At 40.5% G+C, this 22518-nt stretch overlaps 1 protein-coding gene across 2 annotated transcripts in view; it reads right to left on the bottom strand.

The window, feature by feature from the left end:
- Window positions 1-9310: 9310 nt before the first annotated feature.
- The window catches only part of fgfr4 (fibroblast growth factor receptor 4), a 32999-nt gene continuing 19791 nt past the window's right edge, over window positions 9311-22518 (bottom strand). For both annotated transcript variants that reach the window (XM_020920665.2, XM_020920666.2), the window contains exons 10-21: window positions 22160-22350; window positions 21202-21340; window positions 20917-21107; window positions 20046-20191; window positions 18187-18308; window positions 17993-18103; window positions 16819-17009; window positions 14819-14941; window positions 14609-14679; window positions 14394-14531; window positions 12987-13092; window positions 9311-10754 (exon numbers count right to left, since the gene is read on the bottom strand). In XM_020920665.2, the coding sequence (XP_020776324.1) occupies window positions 10578-10754; window positions 12987-13092; window positions 14394-14531; window positions 14609-14679; window positions 14819-14941; window positions 16819-17009; window positions 17993-18103; window positions 18187-18308; window positions 20046-20191; window positions 20917-21107; window positions 21202-21340; window positions 22160-22350 (1706 nt within the window). In that variant the 3' untranslated portion in view covers window positions 9311-10577. The remainder of the gene's footprint in view (window positions 10755-12986; window positions 13093-14393; window positions 14532-14608; window positions 14680-14818; window positions 14942-16818; window positions 17010-17992; window positions 18104-18186; window positions 18309-20045; window positions 20192-20916; window positions 21108-21201; window positions 21341-22159; window positions 22351-22518) is intronic.

The raw sequence follows: 22518 nt of genomic DNA, 5'->3' as shown, positions 1-22518 counted from the left end.
AACGATGAAGTTTGTATTTATTTTGGCCTTTCGTCCACACGGAGCCGGCGTTTTGGGTGGGTGAAAATGGTGTTTTTTGAGAACAGGTTACAGAATGGAGAAATCTGAGAAGGCCAATGACCCTGGCGATGATGTCACAACCCCGTCACCGCCAGGATCCTCCGATGCAGCGAAGGCCTCGAACTGGCCTCCCCAGACCGCAAGGCCGTTGCCGAAATGTGACAGGTGTAGCCTACAGTACAGAGCTGCTCCCGTCGTCCAGTAACCGAGACACGCGGCGCTAACGTTAATGCTCACAACACGCTTCGCAGATTACGCACACAGATAATCAATAACAAAGAATACGCAAATTATTCTAATAATTCTCATCCAAATCTTATGGCTAAAAACAAAAACGGCTATATTTCTGGGATGGGTCTAAAATCGGCAAAATTACCTTAAAGATTTAAAAAACTGATGAGATATGAATTATTAAATATTATTATCATTGTTTACAGCGCCACATACAGGTGTGTCATATGTATTACATCGTTTTCACTCAGGGCTCGTTTTTCATCTGGACGTGAATATTTATTGATCCGACACGTGTGTGGAAGTGAATTTTTTTTTCAGCCTGTAAAAGAAAAAAATCCAGGAGCGTTGTCGTGTGGATGTAGCCAAAGTAAGTTAGGGAATACTTAAATACACACACACACACACACACACACACACACAGAGAGAAAGAGAGAGTGGGAGGGAGAGAAAATGAATGTACTTGAAATGTGCTTCCGAATCCGGGGGAAGAGCGTCACTCTTGCTCGTATGATTGTGTAATTGGTGCATTTCTGCGGTCAGCGGGCTCTTAAAGGTCACATTTTATTTGTGTTTGGGGTCAGAAACACTTCCCCTTTAACCGCATCGTCTGGTTTTGAATATCACTCGTCCGCTCTTCTATCGTTCATCACAGCTCTCTGGGCACGGGCTACTTCCTCTGTCCCAGAACCGCGCACAATCCATTCACTCCAGGAATTACACAGCAGTAAATTTTACAAGAACAGCTGAGGAGAGGGGAGAGGGAACGAGGGAGGGAGGGAAGGAAGGAAGGAGAGGAGAGAGAGGAGAGGAGAGGAGAGGAGAGGAGACACAGGAGAGGGACAGAGAGACAGAAGGAGAGAGCAAGGAACTGAGGGGAGAGGAGACAGGAGAAGGAAGGGGAGAAGAACAGAGGGAGAGAGAGGGGAGAAGAGAAGGACACAGGGGAGAGGAGGAGACAGGAGAAAAGAGAGAGGGAGGGAGAGGGGACAGGAGGAGAGAGAGAGTGACAGGAGAGGGCGAGAGACAGGAGAGGAGAGAGGAGGAGAGAGAGAGAGAGTGTGTGAGAGCAGAGGAAAGGAGAAAGAGGGAGAGGAGGAGAGAAGACAGAAGGAGAGAGGGAGTGAAAGAATGACATAGGAAAAGAGAGAGGGAGAGAGAGGAGAGGAGACAGGAGGAGAAAGGGAGGAACGGTGGGAGTGAGAGAGAGGGAGAGGAAGGGAGACACAAGGAGACAGAGAGAGAGAGAGACTGGAGAGAAGACAAGAGTGAGAGAGAGGAGACAGGAGGAGGAGAGAGAGGGAGTGAGAGGAGAGAGAGGAGCGGAGACAGAGTGAGGGAGAGAGGGAGTGAGAGGAGAGGAGGGGAGACACAAGGAGTTGGGAGAGACAGAAGAAAAGACAGAAGGAGAGAGGGAGTGAAAGAACGACACAGAAAAAGAGAGAAGGAGAGAGAGGAGAGGAAACAGGAGGAGAGAGAGAGGGAGGGGGAGAGAAAGGAGACGCAAGGAAAGAGGGAGAGGAGGAGAGGCAGGAGAGAAGACAGGAGGAGAGAGGGGAGTGAGAGAAAGGAGAGAGAGGGAGAGGAAGGGGAACACAAGGAGAGAGAGAAAGAGATAGAGACTGGAGAGAAGACAAGAGGAGAAAGGGGGAAAAAAGAGGGAGAGGAGGGGAGACACAAGGAGAGAGGGAGAGGGGGAGAGACAGGAGAGGAGACAGAGTGAGAGAGAGAGGGAGTGAGAGGAGCGAAGGGGAGACACAAGGAGAGAGGGAAAGGGGGAGAGAAGGAGACAGAAGAAAGGGGGAGTGAGAGAAAAGATAGAAGAGAGGGAGGGAGTGAGAGGAGAGGAGAGAGGAAGAGAGGAGACAGGGAGCAGAGAAAGGAGGGAGAAGGAGTGAAAGAAGGACACAGGGAGAGAGAGGAGAGAGGGAAAGGGGAGAGGAGTGGAGACAGGAGGAGAGAGAGAGAGAGAGAGAGAAGGATACAGGGAGAGAGTGAGAGAGAGAGAGAAAGTAGAACACGGAGAGACAGACAGGAGAGAGGGAGAGAGCGTGAAAGGACACAGGGACAGAGATAGAATAAAAGAAGGACATGAGGCTAGAAAGAGAGAGATGATGAGAGAAAGGGGGAATAAGAGAAAGACGGGTAGAGGAAGAGAGAGAGAAAAAGGCAAAAGGATACTGAGATGGAGGGAGAGAGAAGAGAGAGCAGCACAGAGAGAAAGAGAAGAGAGAAAAAGAGAGAGTGTGTGTAGGAGAGGAAGAGAAAGTGAGATGAGAGAAGGAGAGAGACAGAAGAGAGAGAAAAAAGGAGAGAGAGAGAGAATGATGATGAAATGATGCTCTCATTTTAGAACTGAGCACAGAACAGAACAGAGTGACCTTTGAAAACACTGTGGACAAACATAAACATGACATCACAAGGTGGAACAGAGCATTTTCTGTTCGAGAGAGGAACTCCTAGGCCTAAACCTGCAGGGTTTGTGTGAGAAACGTGTGTGAATGAAACAAAATAAAAGTCCAGGTGTGTTTGTGCCAGAACAAATCCAGTGAAAGTCTGCAGGTCCTGGACACATTTACACACAGAGTCTCTTGGCTCCTGTTTTATCTGAACTACAGGAACCGTGATAAGGACGAGGAAGAGGAAGGATGAGGATTAACTGTTCTCACACGCACACACGCATATATATACACACACACACACGCACACACACACACACAGAGACTCACACAGACACAGACACACATGCATGTACAGACACACACACAGACACACACTGACAGGTACACACACGCGCAGACACAGACACACACACACAGACACACGCAGACACACACAGACACATATATGCATACACACAGAGAGACACACACACACACACACACACACACACACACACAGACACATATATGCATACACACAGAGAGACACACACACAGACACACACACACACACACACACACACAGACACATATATGCATACACACAGAGAGACACACACACAGACACACACAGACACACACACACACAGACACATATACACAAGAGACACATATATGCATACACACAGAGAGACACACACACACACAGACACACACACACACACACACACACACACACACACAAGACACATATATGCATACACACAGAGAGACACACACACACAGACACACACACACACACACACAGACACATATATGCATACACACAGAGAGAGACACACACACAGACACACCCCCCACACACACACACACACACACACACATATGCATACACACACACAGACACACAAACCCCGAGACACATATATGCATATACACAGAGAGAGACACACACACAGATACACACACAGACACACCGACACATATATCACACACAGACACATATATGCATACACACACACGCACACAACCACACAGACACATATATGCACACAGACATACAGACACACATATGTGCGCACACAAACACACACACACACACAGACACATATATGCACACACACACAGTAAGACAGTGGAGTGTGTGTGTGTGTGTGTGTGTGTTGGTGGTGGTCAGAGGGGTCGATGGAGACGATTGGCAGCCTCACTTCCTTCAGTCTGTCCCAGGGCAGCTGTGGCTACAATAGTAGACCCCTGAGGGTCAAAGGAGCAGAGGATGAAGAGGAGAGGGTTAGATGTAGCTGAGGATGAAGAGGAGAAGATCAGATGGAGCAGAGAATGAAAAGCAGAGGGTCAGATGAGAGGAGAGGGTCAGATGAGAGGATGAAGAGGAGAGGGTCAGAATGAAGAGGAGAGGATGAAGAGGAGAGAGGGTCAGATGGAGGAGAGGATGAAGAGGAGAGGGTCAGATGGAGCAGAGGATGAAGAGGAGAGGGTCAGATGGAGAGGGATGAGAGAGGAGAGGGTCAGATGAGCAGAAAATGAAGAGGAGAGGGTCAGTTGGAGCAGAGAATGAAAAGCAGAGGGTTAGATGTGGCAGAGGATGAAGAGGAGAGGGTCAGATGGAGCAGAGAATGAAGAGGAGAGGGTCAGATGGAGCAGATGGATGGAGAGAGGATGAAGAGGAGAGGGTCAGATGGAGCAGAGGATGAAGAGGGAGAGGTCAAATGGAGGAGAGGATGAAGAGGAGAGGGTCAGATGAAGCAGAGAATGAAGAGGAGAGGGTCAGAAGGAGCAGAGGGTGAAGAGGATAGGGTCAGATGGAGCAGAGGATGAAGAGGAGAGGGTCAAATGGAGGAGAGGATGAAGAGGAGAGGGTCAGAAGGAGCAGAGGGTGAAGAGGATAGGGGTCAGATGGAGCAGAGGAATGAAGAGGAGAGGGTCAGATGGAGCAGAGGATGAAGAGGAGAGGGTCAGATGGAGCAGAGGATGAAGAGGAGAGGGTCAGATGAAGCAGAGGATGAAGAGGAGAGGGTCAGATGAAGGAGGAAAAGTAAAATTTTGAAGTCAATCCTTTCCACTGTATTTCTTGCTCTTTGATGATAAAAAAGAAAAGTGTGGACTGAACCGAGCGGGCGTTGTTGAGAAGAAAGACGAGGGGGTCAGAGGTCAGAGGTCGAGAGCGGGGAGGAGAGGTCACGGTCTCCAGACTGCGTGTCTTTATTTGGGTCTGTGTGGTCTATGGGCTCATTCAGAACTGACATATCAATCTGTCCATCTGTCACTTTGACGAGTACACGGAGAAGAACTTGGGTTGATCTCTCTGAGTGGAGTTTGCATGTTCTCTCTGTGTTACTGTGGCAGAGTGGTTAGCCTGTCTTCTGCTGCTCATCTAACTTAATGCCAGATTGATGTATGCATCACTTCTGCACATTATTTACTGTATTTATTCTTTACTTCAGACACAAATACAGTCCAGTCTATAGTGAAAAGGAAAAACAGGATACGAAAAAAATATACAAGGCAACCAAATTAGTCCATAAAGCTCATTAAAAAGTGTGGAGTTTCTGTGCCCAGAGGTGTAACGGCATGAGCTCATCTGAGGAGTGGTCAAAGTTGTTGTTTTTTTTATCATGGGTGGTTTTCAGATTCTAGAAGAGGGGCAAGAGATAGTTTTCCCTCTTGATAACATTGTACTATGAAATATACAAAAGCTAAATTCACAAGTATGGAACCTGATCATTTCTAATAGTGACCAGACACAAGACCATGCTGTATTACAACAAAAATCAGCAGTGACTAAATAATATTCATTTTTTCATGTATTAAATAATATTGGCCTATAGAGTGTTGTGTGTCATCTGAAACCCAGCAAAATCTGGAACAGCTAGTACTGAAAGAGATTAGACAAAAGGTGGAATCTCGTGACGATTATTCAAATCTGATTGGCTGAAGCGTCACAACAGCAGAAGAATCTGAGAAAGCTTTAAAACTTGAGTTAAATCCAGTTGAGAAAAAAGCAGAGACATCTTCCCTGTCCACTAATGCACAATCACATCCCACTCATTGTTTTTCACAAATTATCCATCTTGGTTTTAGTTTGTGTGGGCGCTTCACCTTTGGCTCTGCTCAAACCTGAGTGCTGCTCTGTCATTGGTCGCCCTCCACCTATCGGGTCCTTTCGCATCAGCGCAGGCCAATTACTGCTCATAACGAAATAATTTTTGCATTGTAGTAGAACTGTAGTAGTAGTAGTGGTAGTAGAAGGAGTAGCAGTAACGGTGGTAGTAGGAGTAGTTGTAGTGGTAGTTGTAGTAGTTATAGTAGTAGTAGATGTGGTGATGGTTACAGTAATAGTAGTCATAGTAGGAGTAGTGGTAGTAATGGTGGTAGTGGTAGTAGGTAGTAGGTAGTAGTAGTGGTAGGAGTAGGAGTAGTAGTAGTGGTAGTAGTGGTAGTAGTAGTAGTAGTAGTAGTAGTAGTAGTAGTAGGAGTAGTGGTAGTTGTAGTAGTAGTGGTAGTGGTGGTAGTAGTAGTGGTAATAGTAGTAGTTATAGTAGGAGTAGTAGTAGTGGTGGCCGTGGTAGTGGTAGTAGTAGTAGTAGTGGTTGTAGGTAGTAGTAGTAGTAGTAGGAGGAGGAGGAGTGGTAGTAGTAGTAGAAGTAGTAGGAGTAGTAGTAGTGGTAGTAGTGGTAGTAGTAGTAAGTAGTAGGAGTAGTAGTAGTGGTAGTTGTAGCAGTAGTAGGAGTAGTGGTAGTTGTAGTAGTAGTAGTAGTAGTAGTAGTAGTAGTAGTGGTAATGGTGGTGGTGGTAGTAGTAGTGGTAATAGTAGTAGTTATAGTAGGAGTAGGAGTAGTGGTGGCAGTGGTAGTGGTAGTAGTAGTAGTGTAGTAGTGGTAATAGTAGTGGTGGTAGTAGTAGTAGGAGTAATGGTAGTAATAGTAAATAGTAGGAGTAGTAGGTAGTAGGAGTAGTAGTAGTAGTGGTAGTGGTGGTGGTAGTACTTTTGATAGTAGTAGTAATAGTAGTAGGTAGTAGGAGTAGTAATAGGAGTAGTAGTAGGTACTAGGACTACTGGTAGTATTAGGTAGTGGTAGAATTTCTTTAGTAGTACTTCCTGTAGTAGTATTTATTGTATCTATTTATTCTGTCTCGGCTGGAATAAAAAAGACAGTTTCCCGCTGCGGTGAACGTGACACAAATGCAGTAGAATCTGTCTGGGGTGTCCAAGATGGCTGCCCGTGATTGTGCTAAAGACAGGGGCGTTTCTGTGGGACATTATCATAATAAGAGTCTCTTCATTTACACACAGCCCCTCCGCTCTGCCCCTCCCACCGTGAAGGGGGTCCCCATTCACCAGGCCCATTGTCCCCCAGCGGCAGGGACAGGCCGAGACAAAGGACCAGACTAGGACTAAACCAAGACCAAACTGGGGTCTTCTGCTACATTAGAAGTAAATGCAGTGGCTTTTCTCATGCACTACTGTCCCACAACACGAACACAATGACCTCATTATGAAACGAAACAAAAGATACCTGCAAAATGAGTCAAAACACTGAACGTTTTGCATTCCACTTAAATGCCCTTAAACCTGATTTTTTTCCCCATGTATTTGAACATGAGAGCGAAGAAAAAGCATTTAATTATGAAAAGAAATTAATTCCACTTTTAAAAGACCATGTAATCACAATTCCTAAAGAAAATGCTTATTCGGGATTAAACTTAATTCGAAGTAAATGGGTGGTTTAAAGCCAAATTTATTTATTCCTCGATCATGTAAACGTTTCCTTCTTAAAAATAATTCCGGTTGTTCAGCGCATGCTCGTTGGGTTGCTCTTCTTCGGGCTCCACCAATCCTGGATTCAGACTTTTATCCACTGCTCTTTGGATTTGCAAGTTGGATGCAGGATTGGGCTGAGGTAGAGCAGTCTTCTTCCTCCCTTCTCCGACATTCTTTCCTTCTCCTTCTCAGCTGACAGATGTAAAGCTTGATGAGAACATTTCTGAGCTGCTGCTTAATTATCATCGGAACAACTGCGAAAAAAGTTTGGATCATCTGATGCAGAAAAAGAGGTAGAGTGCTTTACCCTTACTGGAAAATGTAAAACTGGGCAAGGTACAAACCCGAGGCACTCCATCGGAATATATTAAAAGTCCTTTATTTCATGAAGGGACGCCAACGCTTTTCGACCAGCAAGACGGTCTTTGTCAGGGCAAAGTCAATTTGGATCATGTTCGTGTCCGTGGCTTAACAACAAACTGAGATTATGGATTGGGACGGGGCTCGGGTCATTGGATGAGAAAACAACAAGTTCAAACGCTGGATCAAGGAGGCCATTGAAATCAGGAAACGAGGCACGGACAGCATTAACCGTGATGACGGCGCGTTCCTCCTTTCACACACCTGGGACACCCTCCTCCAGAGAACACCGGGCGACGGGAGGCGTGGTCAGTCTGAGCGACCTGCCAGGTCCATCAGGCTGACCACGCCTACAGGAAGTAACAACAGCTGATATACGACACGTCACCACCAACACCGGTGACAGTTCTGAAGATGGCTTGCAGCTAGCAGCCGAAACATGTCAACAAGGTAAATACACTTTACTGCATTGTCTTTAAAAAGAACCTAAGAAGTTAACAAACTGAGATGACAAAAAAGCCGTGTGTTTTCTTCCGGTAGAAGTAAATATGTTCATGCGCCCCCTGTCAATCAGAACCCTTCCCGACCCCCAGACATTGAATTAAATAAAGGCAATTTAACATATTTTCCATGTAAACGTCAATTCACAGTTATTATTTCCATGTAAACTCCAGCTATTTAATTCAGAACATTTCATTCGAAATCAAAAAACATCATGTAAATGTAGCCTTTGTCTTGTCCCACTACAGATACAGCCTATTATATAAGCAGTTCTTGAGGTCAAAATAAGTCCACTGTGTACTTCCTGAATCTAATTAAAGTGTTTTATTGTCCAGAAATCAATAATAATCAAGTGCGTGTTGTAAACTCTGAATACAGAAGGTGAGTGAGGAATAACTGTGGGCCTCTGCAAACTGTTTAAAATGAACTAGCTCTGTTTTTAACATTTTAAAGGTTCATTGGCAAAAGCATTTGACGGAACCTCCACATGAAAAGTTACACAATCAGAAAATAAGGTAGAGTGCTTTTAAACATGACCAAACACAAACTCAGACATACTAGAATTGTGGTGAAGTAAAAAATGTTAGAGTTTAAAGAATAACTGCAGTGATATAGTGGCTAATTGTTGTGTAACTGTGATAAGTGACTGCAGGAGCTTCTTCTTCAAACCATCTGTATGTATTTGTTTTTAAGGACATTTTAATTCAGGTGGTGATTATGATTCAGATCTTTACTTACTCAATTGCTACTTCTGCAGCCTCAGTGGCACCTAACCAGTGCCCATCGACTGCTGCCTATTACGCAGTCAGGTAAACATAATATAAAACTGAGCTGGGAGTGTCTTGCCCAAGGACATAATAAAATTAGTCATTTGATTGTCACTGTCATGTCTGTCGATGCCCCAAACTAAACCAGTAATAAACCACAAATATCTTCCAATTAAATATTATTTTCTAAAAAACTGTAAAAAATAAAATAAAAATGAGAAGAGACCGTGTTATTTAATGATATGTACATAGTTTAATACTTTAATAATCTAAATATATTCACAGGAAATCATGATCAGGCCTCTACAGCAACTTCAACACAAGAACTCCTGAGTTTAATACAGCTTCTTCTTCTTAAATAAGCAACAACAGTAAAATAATCTTATATAAAGAGATTTATAATTAACATCACTTTCTTTTTTATCAAAATAAATCTTTTTTAGTTTAAAAATGTCTTTTAAATGTGTGTCAGAACGATGTCTTCTTCTTCTTCTTCTTCTGCTCCTCTGGTGGATTAGTGCTGCGTTTTTGTTGCAGTTTCTCTGACATCATTGTCCAAAAATGTCCAAAAAACATTGAAATCAACAAAAGAGTTATCTCCACAGTGCTCCAGCCGAGGGTCCGTAAACAGGTCCCAAACGTGGTCCCAACATGAGATCCTTGGACTTTGGAAAATGTCCGTAGCATTGACAGTAAACAGGAGTTGACCAATACACAAATATAGCAGCTAACTGAAGCTAACTTCTTCAGTACGTATGAACCAAGGAGTTAGCACAACGTTAGCATTTAGGAAGTTAGCTGCAAAGTGTTGTAGTACCATTTTGGTCCAATTACCAACATCAGCTAAATAAATAACAGAAGGCTACGCGTGCTCTCATAAAACATCTAAATAAAGTTGTTGCTTATTTTCATAACTTCAGGAAATGTATTTGAAGAAACAAATGTAGCAGCTAACTGACACTAATTGCTATGTTGTTCAGTATCAAGGAGTTAGCACAACGTTAGCATTTAGAAGTTAGCCACAAACAGCAGAAGTACCGTTTTTGTCCGGTAGCAACATCAGCTAAATAAATAATAGAAGGCTAGGCGCGCTAATAAAAAAAAAAAAAAATCTAAATAAAGTTGTTGCTTATTTGTTTAATGTCAGGAAATTTATTTGAAGAAACAAACATAGCAGCTAACTGACGCTAATTGCTACGTTTTTCAGTATGTATGAATGAACCAAGGAGTTAGCACAACATTAGCCACAAACTGTAGTAGTACCATTGATTTTGGTCCGGTAGCAACATCAGCTAAATAAATAATAGAGGGCTAAGCGTGCTCTTATAAAAATATCTAAATAAAGTTATTGCTTATTTTATTCCAGGAAATTGATTTGAAGAAACATCCAAAATGCTACTGCTTTAAAAGTGTGTCAACTCCCATTTGCTTCTGAATGCAATCCAAAGTAAGGCCTCTGGAAATCCGACAAAAACGGAAAACGTTGCAGATTTGAGTTTATCTGAGCGCGGTTTTGGCGTGGATTCGATGAGGCACGTCGTGATAGGCCAAAAGGCAGGGGTCCGTGGACAAGGCATCGTGGGTAAAAACCGAGTCATTGTCAGAGCAGCAGGAGCTGGAAGTATCCTCACATGACGGGGAGTACTGCTCGAAAGGTGTAGAGAGGTCCAAATACTGAGGAAAGAGAAAAGACATGGGTTAATTCATGTGTTTTATTTGGTTGTACAATGCATTGATAATGATATGAGATGATAAAAATTTTATTGTGATTGGGGTGTGCAAAAATATTGAAATATCGATATATCGTATTGTTTAATTTGATGATACAGAATCGATATCGTGGGCTGCTGTATTAATATTACGAGTATTTTTAGGTATATTTTACTACATTATTTTGTGTAAGAGCTATAATTGTGTTGACATTTTCACTTTTTGATGAGTAAAATGGGTGATTTTCATATTAAATTTGCACAAACTCAGTGGACTTAGTAGACTTTTAGTAGTCTTTGTTTTTCCCAGAACCGTATCGAATCGATTTGAAATATATCATATCGAATTGTATTGAATCGAAAGGGCACTGTATCGAAAAACATATTGTATCGTGGCCTATTTATCAAGGTATGTATTGTATCAACAACTTCCTACTACAACTACCCAGCCCTAATCTAATGTGATCTAATTCAAACATCAAAAACCTTTCCCCGCCCACTTCTCCTATTGGTCAGACTCTGTTATGCTGAGTGAGTGACAGGTGGATTTAACCAATCAGAGTGAAGGTGAAGAAGAAGCAGTCTAAAGTGACCTTACTTTGATATTCGGTTTAATATTTGAATAATATTATGACAAATAACTGGCTAAATCCTGCTAAATATTATTGGAATTACATTTTTACATATTTTTGTAGTTAGTCGTGCTTGAAAAATTAAAGCCACACTCAAACATGCAAAAAAAAAATTAATTAATTAAAGATCCTATATTACGCTTTTTTTTAAAATCTATGTTATAATGTAGTTTCCTCATCAGGTTTTGTTTCATTCACAAATATTTAACACCCAAACTCTGCTATTTAGGCTCTTTGCTCAAACTGAAAACACTCTGTTCCACCTTGTGATGTCATATGGTAATACAGGAAGTGCTCTACTGTGTTTTTAAAATCCACACACCTTCGCTTGAATCGTTTGTGTTTGTGAATGAAACAAAACACAACTCCAGCTCTGTTTTTGATGAGGTGTATTTAATTATAACATGACTTAAAGCTACAAGAGTCCATTTTGTGTAATAGACCCTTAATATGTAAAAAGATGTTCTACCTGTTTTAATTTACTGGGTGTAATTCAGGATTCATTGAGGTCTAGTTTAAGTAAGCTTGACTAGTTTAAAGCCGTTATTATCCTGAAATGTGTTCTGTGTGGAGTCTTTGTGGTGTTGTGTAAATTTTGCCTTTAAGCTTTCTCCATTTGGCCCCTGCATCTCCGCGCACTAAAGCCTTTTATTTGCCGGAGTTTATTAGCTCTCCTCTGCGATCTCATTTAAACTGTTTGGACATCTGTGCTGCACATTTACAAACATATGTACGCTTCTGCCATTTTAAACAATCACACCAAGAGATACTAAATAATAAAGCTTAAAGGTGCATTGTGTAACTTTTCTGGTCCATCAAATGCTTTGCTCCATGGAGATGTTATTGCTCTGCCTGAAATGTTTCACAGAACAAACCAGGGCCAAATTAGGACCAAATTAGGATCAAATTAGGACCAAATAAGTAACAAATTAGGACTAAATTAGGCCCAAACTAGGACCAAACAAGGGCCAAACTAGGGCCAAACCAGGTCCAAATTAGGACCAAGCTAGGGCCAAACTAGGGCCAAATTAGGGCCAAACTAGGAACAAACTAGGGCCAAACTAGGAACAAAGTAGGGACAAACTAGGGCCAAACTACTGCCAAACTAGGGCCAAACTAGGGCTAAACTGGGGCTAAACTAGGGCCAAACTAGGACCAAACTAGAGCCAAACCAGGACCAAACCAGTACTACACCAGGACTAAACCAAGACCAAACCAGCACCAAATCAGAACCAAACCAGGGCTAAACTAAGACCAAAATGGAACCAAACCAGGCCCAAAGTAAAATCAAACTAGGACTAAACCAGGACCAAACTAGGACCAAACCAGGAACAAACCAGAAGTAAATCAGGACCAGACTAGGACTAAACCACAAACAAACCGCAAACCACCTCAAACCAGGTCTCCAACAGGACTAAACTGGGCTCAAACCAGAACCAACCCAGAAAGTGTGAATGCACTTTAGGTCCTTAAGGCTATTCCCTTTTTGCTAATCAGTTCAACACCCATGGTTTGTCAAAAAGCACATAAGCAACGAGAAACAGATAATATTATTTTAAACATACCTCATCAGAAACAGACAGTAAAGTCCGGTCGAGCTCCTCCACCAGTTGTTTGAAAGTAGGTCGTTGCGTTGGAACAGCGTACCAACACTCGCGCATCAACATGTAGCTAAAAAACATAAAGTGAATTAGTACAAAGTCTATGGACACATGCTAACACAAATGCTACAGTATAAAACGTCAACAAAAGAGTAATGGACTAAGAGATGAGTTAAATTTTAATAAAGTAAAAGTAAGACAACAGTTTGACAAATGAGTATGGCTATAAGTGGAGAATATTTATGGAATGGACTTGGAGATAAGTATAAAAAAATGTGCCCAAAAATGTACAAAGGCAGATATTCATGAATTGTTATTAAAAAGTGATTAGTGATAATATAATAAACCTGTGTGTATTTGTAACATGTATGTGTTTTCATCTAATTTATCTAATGTCTAAAAATACACTTTAATGTACTAAACTGCCATATATAATGAAAGTCATGTACATCAGGGGTGTCAAATTCAAGTTCACAAAGGTCAAAATTAAAACTGGGACTAAGTCGTGGGTCAAACTAAATATTTATTGAAAAATTCGCATTTGCATCTGCATGTTTTCTCTTCGTTCAAGATATGTAATGTTAAATCTTTTCTTATTAAAATAAATGTTTAATAATAGTTTTGCTTAAACATTTAATCCAGAACAATCATAATATAAAATAATAACAAAATTTGAAATACATAATATCTCTATAGTCTATCTGTAGCCAATGGTCTAGCACTAATACATGTTTGATATGATCTCACGGGCCAAATATAATTATATCACAAGCCAAATTTGGTCCCCAGGCCTGAGTTTGACATGTCTGATGTAGATGAAATATTGTAAATTGTAGGGGTAGGATTAAAATAAGATATGCTTTTTCCTAACACTTTTTTGAACTACTCTGTTGTTTTGTTTCTTTTTTTGTTGAATATACATGTCCTGAGAGTGTGGAAACTATATGATGTGCCTTCATACCTTTTAAAAATGTTCAATTAAAATAACTCCAACAGTCCAATATTACACATAACTGATTCTTGTGAGATTTAAGTCATGTTAGAATTGTTACCTCCTCAAAAACAAACCTGGAATTGTGTTTTGTTTCATTCACACATGTTTGAGTAACACTTAATTATTAGTCTGTCTACATTTCCAAAGCTCAAAATGCTCTGTTCCACCTTGTGATGTCATGTATTTTCAGTAGTTCAGTCGAGATTGGCAATTCTAGAGCTGAAATTATCCAAATGATTCTAGTGACGGTGAAGAACTCAGCCTAAATATGCAGGGTTTTTGTGTAAAAAAAAAAGTGTGAATGAAGTAAAACACAACTCCAGGTCTGTTTGTGACGAGGAAACAACTAAAAACTATAATACATATTGGTTTCTTACAGTTCGTGCGTGCAGTTTGAGGGTTTGTCCATTCGATGTCCTTCTTTTAAGAGTTTGAAAAGTTCCTCCACGGGAATGCCAGGGTACGGTGAGCCTCCCAGAGTGAATATCTCCCACATCAATACGCCAAAAGACCAGCTGAAACAATACAAGGCAAAATACTTCAGATTTAAATTGGATTGGAAGGATTTACTCGATTTGAAATAAAGACTTACACGTCGCTTTGGTGAGTGTAAACACGGTCGAATAACGCTTCAGGGGCCATCCATTTTACAGGCAAACGTCCCTATAAGAAACAATGGGTTTAGATTATTGTTTTATGGGGTTTGGTGTTTGTAATTTAGGATTTTTTAAGAGAAATGTGGAGCAAACAGGAGCAGAGCCAGAGGAGAGATAGTTCATACACACATATATTTGATACTTACGTTGGTAGTTTTCTTGTAGTAGTCGATCTGATGAACTCCTCGGGCCAAACCAAAGTCTGCGATCTTCATAACGTTATCTTCCGTCACCAAAACATTTCTAGCAGCCAAATCTCTGTGAATGCACTGCAGGAAAACAAAACAACATTAAAACTACAAACTAAAACACATATTTCGTCTCAGAAATTCTGTCAAACGGGAAATCCTGGATGTTGTGACCATGTATGGCTTTACAAAGTCTATGAAAATACTTGTATGGGTTGTGGTTTTTGGCCTGACAGCCCTAAAATACAGCAATGGTCTGAAAGATTCACTGCTTCAATTCTCCGAAAATGAAAAGTCAACAAAAGCGAGGCGTTTTGGGAGAGTTACTACGTCTTTAAATAGGAACGTTAAACCCGTGGTGGGAGGGAGGCAGGGAGCCGGGCTGAGCGAACCCACTGAAACGCATGGATGTCATTAAGTTTATTTTGGTTTTTGTTGGAAATAGACTTTGGGATTTGCGGGGAGAACCATAATGGAGGGTTCTGAGCTAAATGGTGCATTCTTGGACAGAAAGAGGGCCCTCGAAACTCAAAGCTACACCCAAAATTTAGTGTTTGCGACGCGATTTACGACTACGGAGCTAAAACGGACAAAGACGGAGCAGGCTGATTAAAACTGAGACAGATGCATGCTGGGAAATGAGCGGAAATGCGCAGGAGGTTGTCTGCATGTACTGTAGTCTAAAAGGCCGTGTCCAAGATTTAGCGTTAGAGGGTGATGTATTTAAAGCTGTACTGTGTGTCAGATTTGCTACCGACTTGTTTCCATGGAGATAAAATTATACTTAAAAGATGCATTGGTTTTTTCAATGTATTTTCAATTTTTTTAGCATTAACAATACCTGTAATTTAATAAATGCAACATAGCTGAGTCTAAAGCCATACTGTGGAACATTCTAGTAATGTCATAAGATAAAGAACCCCCTCCAGAAAAGTTACATAGATCATCTTTAAGTATAAACTGAGAAGAAAAATTTGGATTTGTTGAAGTTAAAAAAACAATTTGAGGTTTTAAAAAATATTACAAGTAAATTACAAGAATTCAGGAGGTAACCCTAAATTGAAATTAATTTCAAAGAACCAAAATGACAATGTATTCTTGAAATAAAATAAAATTAAAAGTGTGTGAGTTTGTATGTTTTTGATATTATGATATATTTTGATTCTAGGGGTGTACAAAAATATTAAAATATCGATATATCGTATAATTTAAGGTAAGCACTCCAAAGGTGAAAAAAAAATGTGTCAACCACTTGATTATGTAAAACAACTGGGGTAGGACATTATAATTTTATTTTTATTTTTTTTATCCTAATCCTTTTGAGCAACAGGTCCCAAATATGTACATATACATATCCTTGCTTTTGTTTTATTTTTTGCTAATGTTCTTGATTTAGTTTTACCTCACACAAACAAATAAAGAAAAATAAATAAATAAAAATAATAATTTGATGAGACTGTATCGATATATCATCAAGAGTATTTTTAGGTATATTTTACAAATTTATTTTGTGTAAGAGCTACAATTGTGTTTTTTCATGGTTTGCGTAAAATGGGTTTCAGACTTAGTGGACTTAGTATCACAGCGACGATTTAGCCTTTGTTTTTCACTGAGCTGTATCAAATTGATTTGAAATATATCATATCGAATTTTATTAAATCAAAATTGCACGGTATCAAAAAGTATTCGTATTGTGGCCTATGTATCGAGGTATGTATCGTATTGACAACTTCTTAATGATACCCAGCCCCATATTTATTGCTTTTCCATCCAACAAACACTGCGTTTTAGTGAACAGTTTTAAGTATCTATCCCTTTTCAAATAAACAATAAATAAATAAATTAAATTGCCACGGTTTCAGATAATGTACCAACGATCTCCCAAACAATTACGAGATTTTTGTGAAACAAACAGAAGGCGTCTCCACAAACATTTGAAAAGTCCTCCCGTTTCTCACCCTTTTCGAGGCGAGGTACTCCATTCCTCGGGCGACCTGGTAGGCGCACGAGAGCAGGTCTTTAAAGGTGAGCTGCTCCTCGGGGACTTTGGTGATGTCGAAGCTGTAGTCCATCCCGGGCGGTCTCCTGGCTCTGAGGTACTCCCTGAGGCTCCCTTTGGACGCGTACTCCACCAGGACATACAGAGGGCCTAAGAACAGACAGTTACGGTTAGGATGGAGCTTACAGATCAGGCAAGGGACGATTAACAGGGGCGCTTTATCAGGAAGTGCACGTTAGCATGATAGCAATTACAGTCTCATTGCGGTAAGTGAGGAATAACTTTGGCCCACAGCAAATTATTTAAAATTAACAACTTCTGTTTTTTATGTTTTACAGGGCCTTTATATAACTCCAGATTTAACTTATTATAGTACTACTTTAAAAAAACATTTGTACTACTACTACTACTACTACTACTACTACTACTACTACTACTACTACTACTACTACTACTTTTAATACCATTTCTACTACTACTACTATTTTTAATACAATTTCTTCTACTACTACTTTTAATACTATTTTTTCTACTGCTACCACTACCACTGCTACTATTTTTAATACCATTTCTAATACTACTACTACTACTACTACTACTACTACTACTACTACTTTTAATACCATTTCTACTACTACTACTTCTACTACTATTACTTATAAAAAACATTTTTACTACTACTACTACTAATACCATTTTTCTACTACTACTACTACTACTACTACTACTACTACTACTACTACTACTACTACTACTACTACTACTACTACTACTACTACTACTACTACTACTACTACTACATTTAATACAGTTTCTACTACTACTACTACTACTACTACTACTACTACTAATACCAATTCTACTACTAGTACTACTTTTACTATCATTTCTACTGTTACTACTGCTACTTTTTATACCATTTTTACTACTACTTTTAATACCACTACTCCTACTATTACTTGAAAATTAAAAAAAAAACTATAAACTATACTTACTATAAAACAGTAGTAGGTAGTAGGTGTCTATCTATTGAAACTCTAACTACAGTAGCCTTGAAGGGTCAAACTCAATTGGCTGTGCTGTGTTTTTAGACACAAATTTAAGAACGTTTCTGGCTTTCACATAAAACTCACCATCCTGCGTGCAGACTCCCAGCAAGTTTATGATGTTTTTATGTTTATCCATGACCTTCATCAGCTCCATTTCTGAAATTAGGTCGGCTAAATCTTTATCTGTGGCGTCGTCTGAAACAAAAAAAGTTTATTTACATTACAATCTAAACCGTTTAGTCAGATATACGGTGTCCAGATTGGTATTTTTGGTTTACCTTTGAGCATTTTGACAGCGACTGTAGTGGGTTTGTCCATCTGATCTTTGTTTAGACCATACGCCTCGGCCCGGACCACCTGACCAAAGCAGCCTTCTCCCAGCGGTTTACCCAGAGTCAGACTAGAAAGAGAAGAAAACACAGGGCTTTAAAAATATACAGGACGGAGACGACTGCACGCAGCTGTAATTTATGCTTTTTCTGTGTTTTTGAAAACCACGGCGGACAGAGTGAGACACGAAAGCTGGAGTTTTGTAAAGGGCAGAATAAAACCGGAGAAGAATACGCAGGGTTGTACAGGATCAGACCAGTGCAAAGGTTCAAATAAGGATTTAGATCAGTACAATTTAATCCGTGTATCATTCGTTCATTCGTTTTTCAAAATAAAACCAAAAACAAGAAAACAAAAAACCAAAAAAACTTTTTTTGTCATTATTTGTCTCCAAAACCAAAATGAAAAACGGATAATGACCATTTCCCGTTTCCGTGACTTAAACTGCAATGTCCGAATTTGGCGCCACATACGGACTGAAACAGGACTAAACCAGGACTGTAGGGACAGACCCGGAGGTGTGCCCATGTAGACTGATCAGGATGAGACCAGGACCAGACCAGGACCAGGCTGGGACTGAGACCAGGACTGAGACTGGGACTGAGATCGGGACTGAGGGCAGGACTGAGACCGGGACCATACACCAGACCGGAACTTGGATTAGGACTGAATTAGAACTGATCCCAGGACTAAAACAGGACTAAACCAGGTCTAAACCAGGACTGAACCAGGACTAAACCCAGTCTCAGTCCCAGTCTGGTCCCAATCTCAGTCCTGGTGTCATTCCCGGTCTGGTTCTGGTCTGGTCCTGGTCTCAATCCTGGTCTCAGTCCTGGTCTCAGTCCTGGTTCCGTCTTGCATCGCAGTTTAAGTCATGGAAACGGGAAATGGCCGTTATTCGTTTTTTTTCCATTCTTCATTTAAACACAAAATCAAACACTGAAAAAATGAACCATTATCCATTTTTTCATTTTGGTTTTGGAGACAAATAATGAAGAAAATTATTGTTTTTTTTTTGTTTTCTTATTTTTGTTTTTATTTTGAAACATGAATGAACGAATGATACACGGATTTAGATTTGGACATTTTGACAATTCACAATCAGAAAGTGACAGAAAGTTTTATTCTGAAAAGAATTAGTAGTAGTAGTGAAAGCTGAAGCTAATAGTGAAAGCAAAATTGCACTTATTTTCTAATTTGTTTCATGTTTTTCTGCCAAATCTTGGTCATGAGTAAGATTCATATTATTTTTTCAATCTGAACTAGAGATATGAGGGTTGACCGATATATCGTTTGGCCGATGTTTGTCAGATATCGGCCATAAAACTTCAGAGGTTGATATTTTTTTTTGGCCCAACCAGCTGCCTAATTATGCATAAAGACTATCCGAACACTTAAATCCAAAGAGCTTAGTGCAAAAATTAGACTACACTGCTCCCTACAAAGTTTGTACAAAGGTTGTGGGTGAGTTTGTATTAAATTTGTATTAGATTGTTTGGAGAAAATTGCCCAAATCGGCTCAAAAATGTCACCAGAACTTATTAGCCATTGTATCAGCGAAGAAAAAACCCATATTGGTCGATGTCTAATCTGAAATCAGTGCCTTTGTCTTTTAGTTTTTGTTAGACCAGCAGTTTTAATTGTTTTCATCCCCAAAAGTGACGCCAGAACTTATTGGAAGTTAAGTGTTTGGGGCTCGATTAAGATACTGCTGCCATACCGCTGAAATATAGCTTTACAAAATGGTCAAATCTTTCTCTTAGATTTTTTTTTTTTTAATGTTGTATTGGAATGGGGTGGGGCTTACTTTTCTCTGGGAAACTCCCACTCGGGGTCATAGGGCAGCTCGAACTCCATAACTCCGGCCAACATTGGGGAACAGCTGGAGGAGAGTCGCGCCACTCGCATCAAGGAGGCGCTAGACTTCCCGGACGAGTTGGAATCCACCGAATACTGCAACAAGAACAAGAACAATATTTATGATTACAACTAATTTATAGGAGAGCATAGGAATTAAACTGGGGCTACCGTTGGAATTGGATCAGAATAAACCAGGTCTAAACCAGGACCAAACCAAGTCTAAACCAAGGACTAAACCACGACTAAACCAGAAACTAAGCCAAGACTAAACTAGGACTAAACTACGACTAAACCAGGTCTAAACCAGAGACTAAACCAGGGACTAAACCAGGACTAAACCAAGAATAAACCAGGACTAAACCAACTCTAAACCAGGGACTAAACCAGAACTAGACCAAGACTAAACCAGGACTAAACCAAGAGTAAACCAAGCCTAAACAAGAGACTAAACCAGGACTAGACAAGGATTTAACCAGGACTAAACCAAAAATAAATCAGGACTAAACCAACTCTAAACCAGGGACTAAACCAGAACTAAACCAAGAGCAAACCAAGTCTAAACCAAGATTACACCAACTCTAAACTAGGAACAAAACCAGGACTAAACCAAGTCTAAACCAGAGACTAAAACAAGACTAAACCAGAGATTAAACTGAGACTAAACCAAGTCTAAACCAAGACTAAACCAAGACTAAATCCAGTCTTTCTGAATTGTGAGCACTATGGCAACCAAGGCCCATTTTTTTCTTAACAAATGTAAGAAAATGTAAGACAACAAAACTAAACAGGAAACCAATCAAATCTGAATCATGATTTACCTGTCTGCGCAGAGGAAACTTGGAGAGTTTTTGAACAGGAAGTGCGTCGAATGGCTCTCGTCTGGGGTGAACCTGCATCCGGCACAGTACCACGATGATAACCGCCATGATCAGAGCCACGAACCCACAGGCGTAAATGATAATATCTGTGTATTTGGTCTCCATCGCCTCCATCGCGTTGGCTTCCTCCTCTGTGAATAGAAAGTTTAGATTATAACACTTAAAACACGCACGTTTATTATAACTGTTCGATATTTGTTTTGGTTTTTGGAGTAGTTGTGTTACCTGATAGCACGGTGAGCCACGCAGACTGGTGAGCGAAGCCAATGGAGTTTCCAGCCAAGCACGTGTACTGTCCTGCATCTTCTAGAGTTACCTTAGCAAGATGGAGGACTTCTACTTCAGACATGTTTAAACTGCCAGTCTAAATAAAGGAGAAATAAGCCAGTTACTTACAAATCAATCAAAATCCAAAAGCAAGTACACTCACAGACTGTATTAAAAAGTGGACAAATGGAGTGTGACTAAACTAAGACTAAAACAGAACTACAACAGGGCTAAACCGGGACTAAAATAGGACTATAACAGGACAAAACTGGGACTGAACCAAGACTAAAACAGGACAAAAACAAGCCTTAACCAGGACCAGACTAATACTAAAACAGGACTAAAACAAGTCTTAACCAGGACCAAACCAAGACTAAACCAAGACTAAAACAGGACCAAAATAAGCCTTAACCAGGACCAAACCAAGAATAAACCAAGACTAAATCAAGACGTAACCAAGTCTAAATCAAGACTAAACCAAGACTAAACCAAGATTAAAACTGGACAAAAACAAGCCTTAACCAGGACCACACCAAGACTAAAACAAGACCAAAACAAGCCTTAACCAGGACCAAACCAAGACTAAACCAAGATTAAACCAAGACTAAAACAGGACAAAAACACTCCTTAACCAGGACCAAACCAAGACTAAAACAGGACTAAAACAAGCCTTAGCCAGTTAGCCAGGGCCAAACCAAGACAAAACCAAGTCTAAATCAAGACTAAACCAAGACTAAAACAGGACTAAAACAAGCCTTGACCAGGACCAAACCAAGACTAAACCAAGTCTAAATCAAGACTAAACCAGGATTAAAATAGGACTAAAACAAGCCTTAACCAGGACCAAACCAAGACCAAACCAAGACTAAACCATTTCTGAACCAGGACTATCTGCACATTCATTTATCTGTCTAACCTTGATAAGTTGCACATATGGCATCCCATCTGGGCCGTATCCACTCCCGTTCTTGGTGATATGTTTGAGCCACTGGATGTGCGGCTGAGCATCACTGTAAACTTTGCAGAAGAACCGAACGTCTTGGCCCACGATGGCGGTGGTGTTGGCGGGGAGACCGGCCTGGAGGATGGGCCTATGGGGGGAGCGCTCTGGACGTGGAGAAAGAAAGAAAAATACAACTTAGAAGAAAGGGTTTAACTTAAGTTCAAAAGTTCAGGAGTGATCAGAGAGAAGAAGCATATGAGTTAAATGAGGTAGGGCTAAGGGGATTAGACTGAGGAATGCATCAATAACTGGAAACAGGACTGAACCAGGAC

This window comes from Boleophthalmus pectinirostris, unplaced genomic scaffold (genome assembly GCF_026225935.1).
Source record: "Boleophthalmus pectinirostris isolate CB_2022bp ecotype Guang Dong unplaced genomic scaffold, ASM2622593v1 HiC_scaffold_12, whole genome shotgun sequence".
NCBI classification, from domain to species: domain Eukaryota; kingdom Metazoa; phylum Chordata; class Actinopteri; order Gobiiformes; family Gobiidae; genus Boleophthalmus; species Boleophthalmus pectinirostris.
Note: the sequence above shows the minus strand (reverse complement) of the source record. Positions and strands in the feature narration are given on the sequence as shown.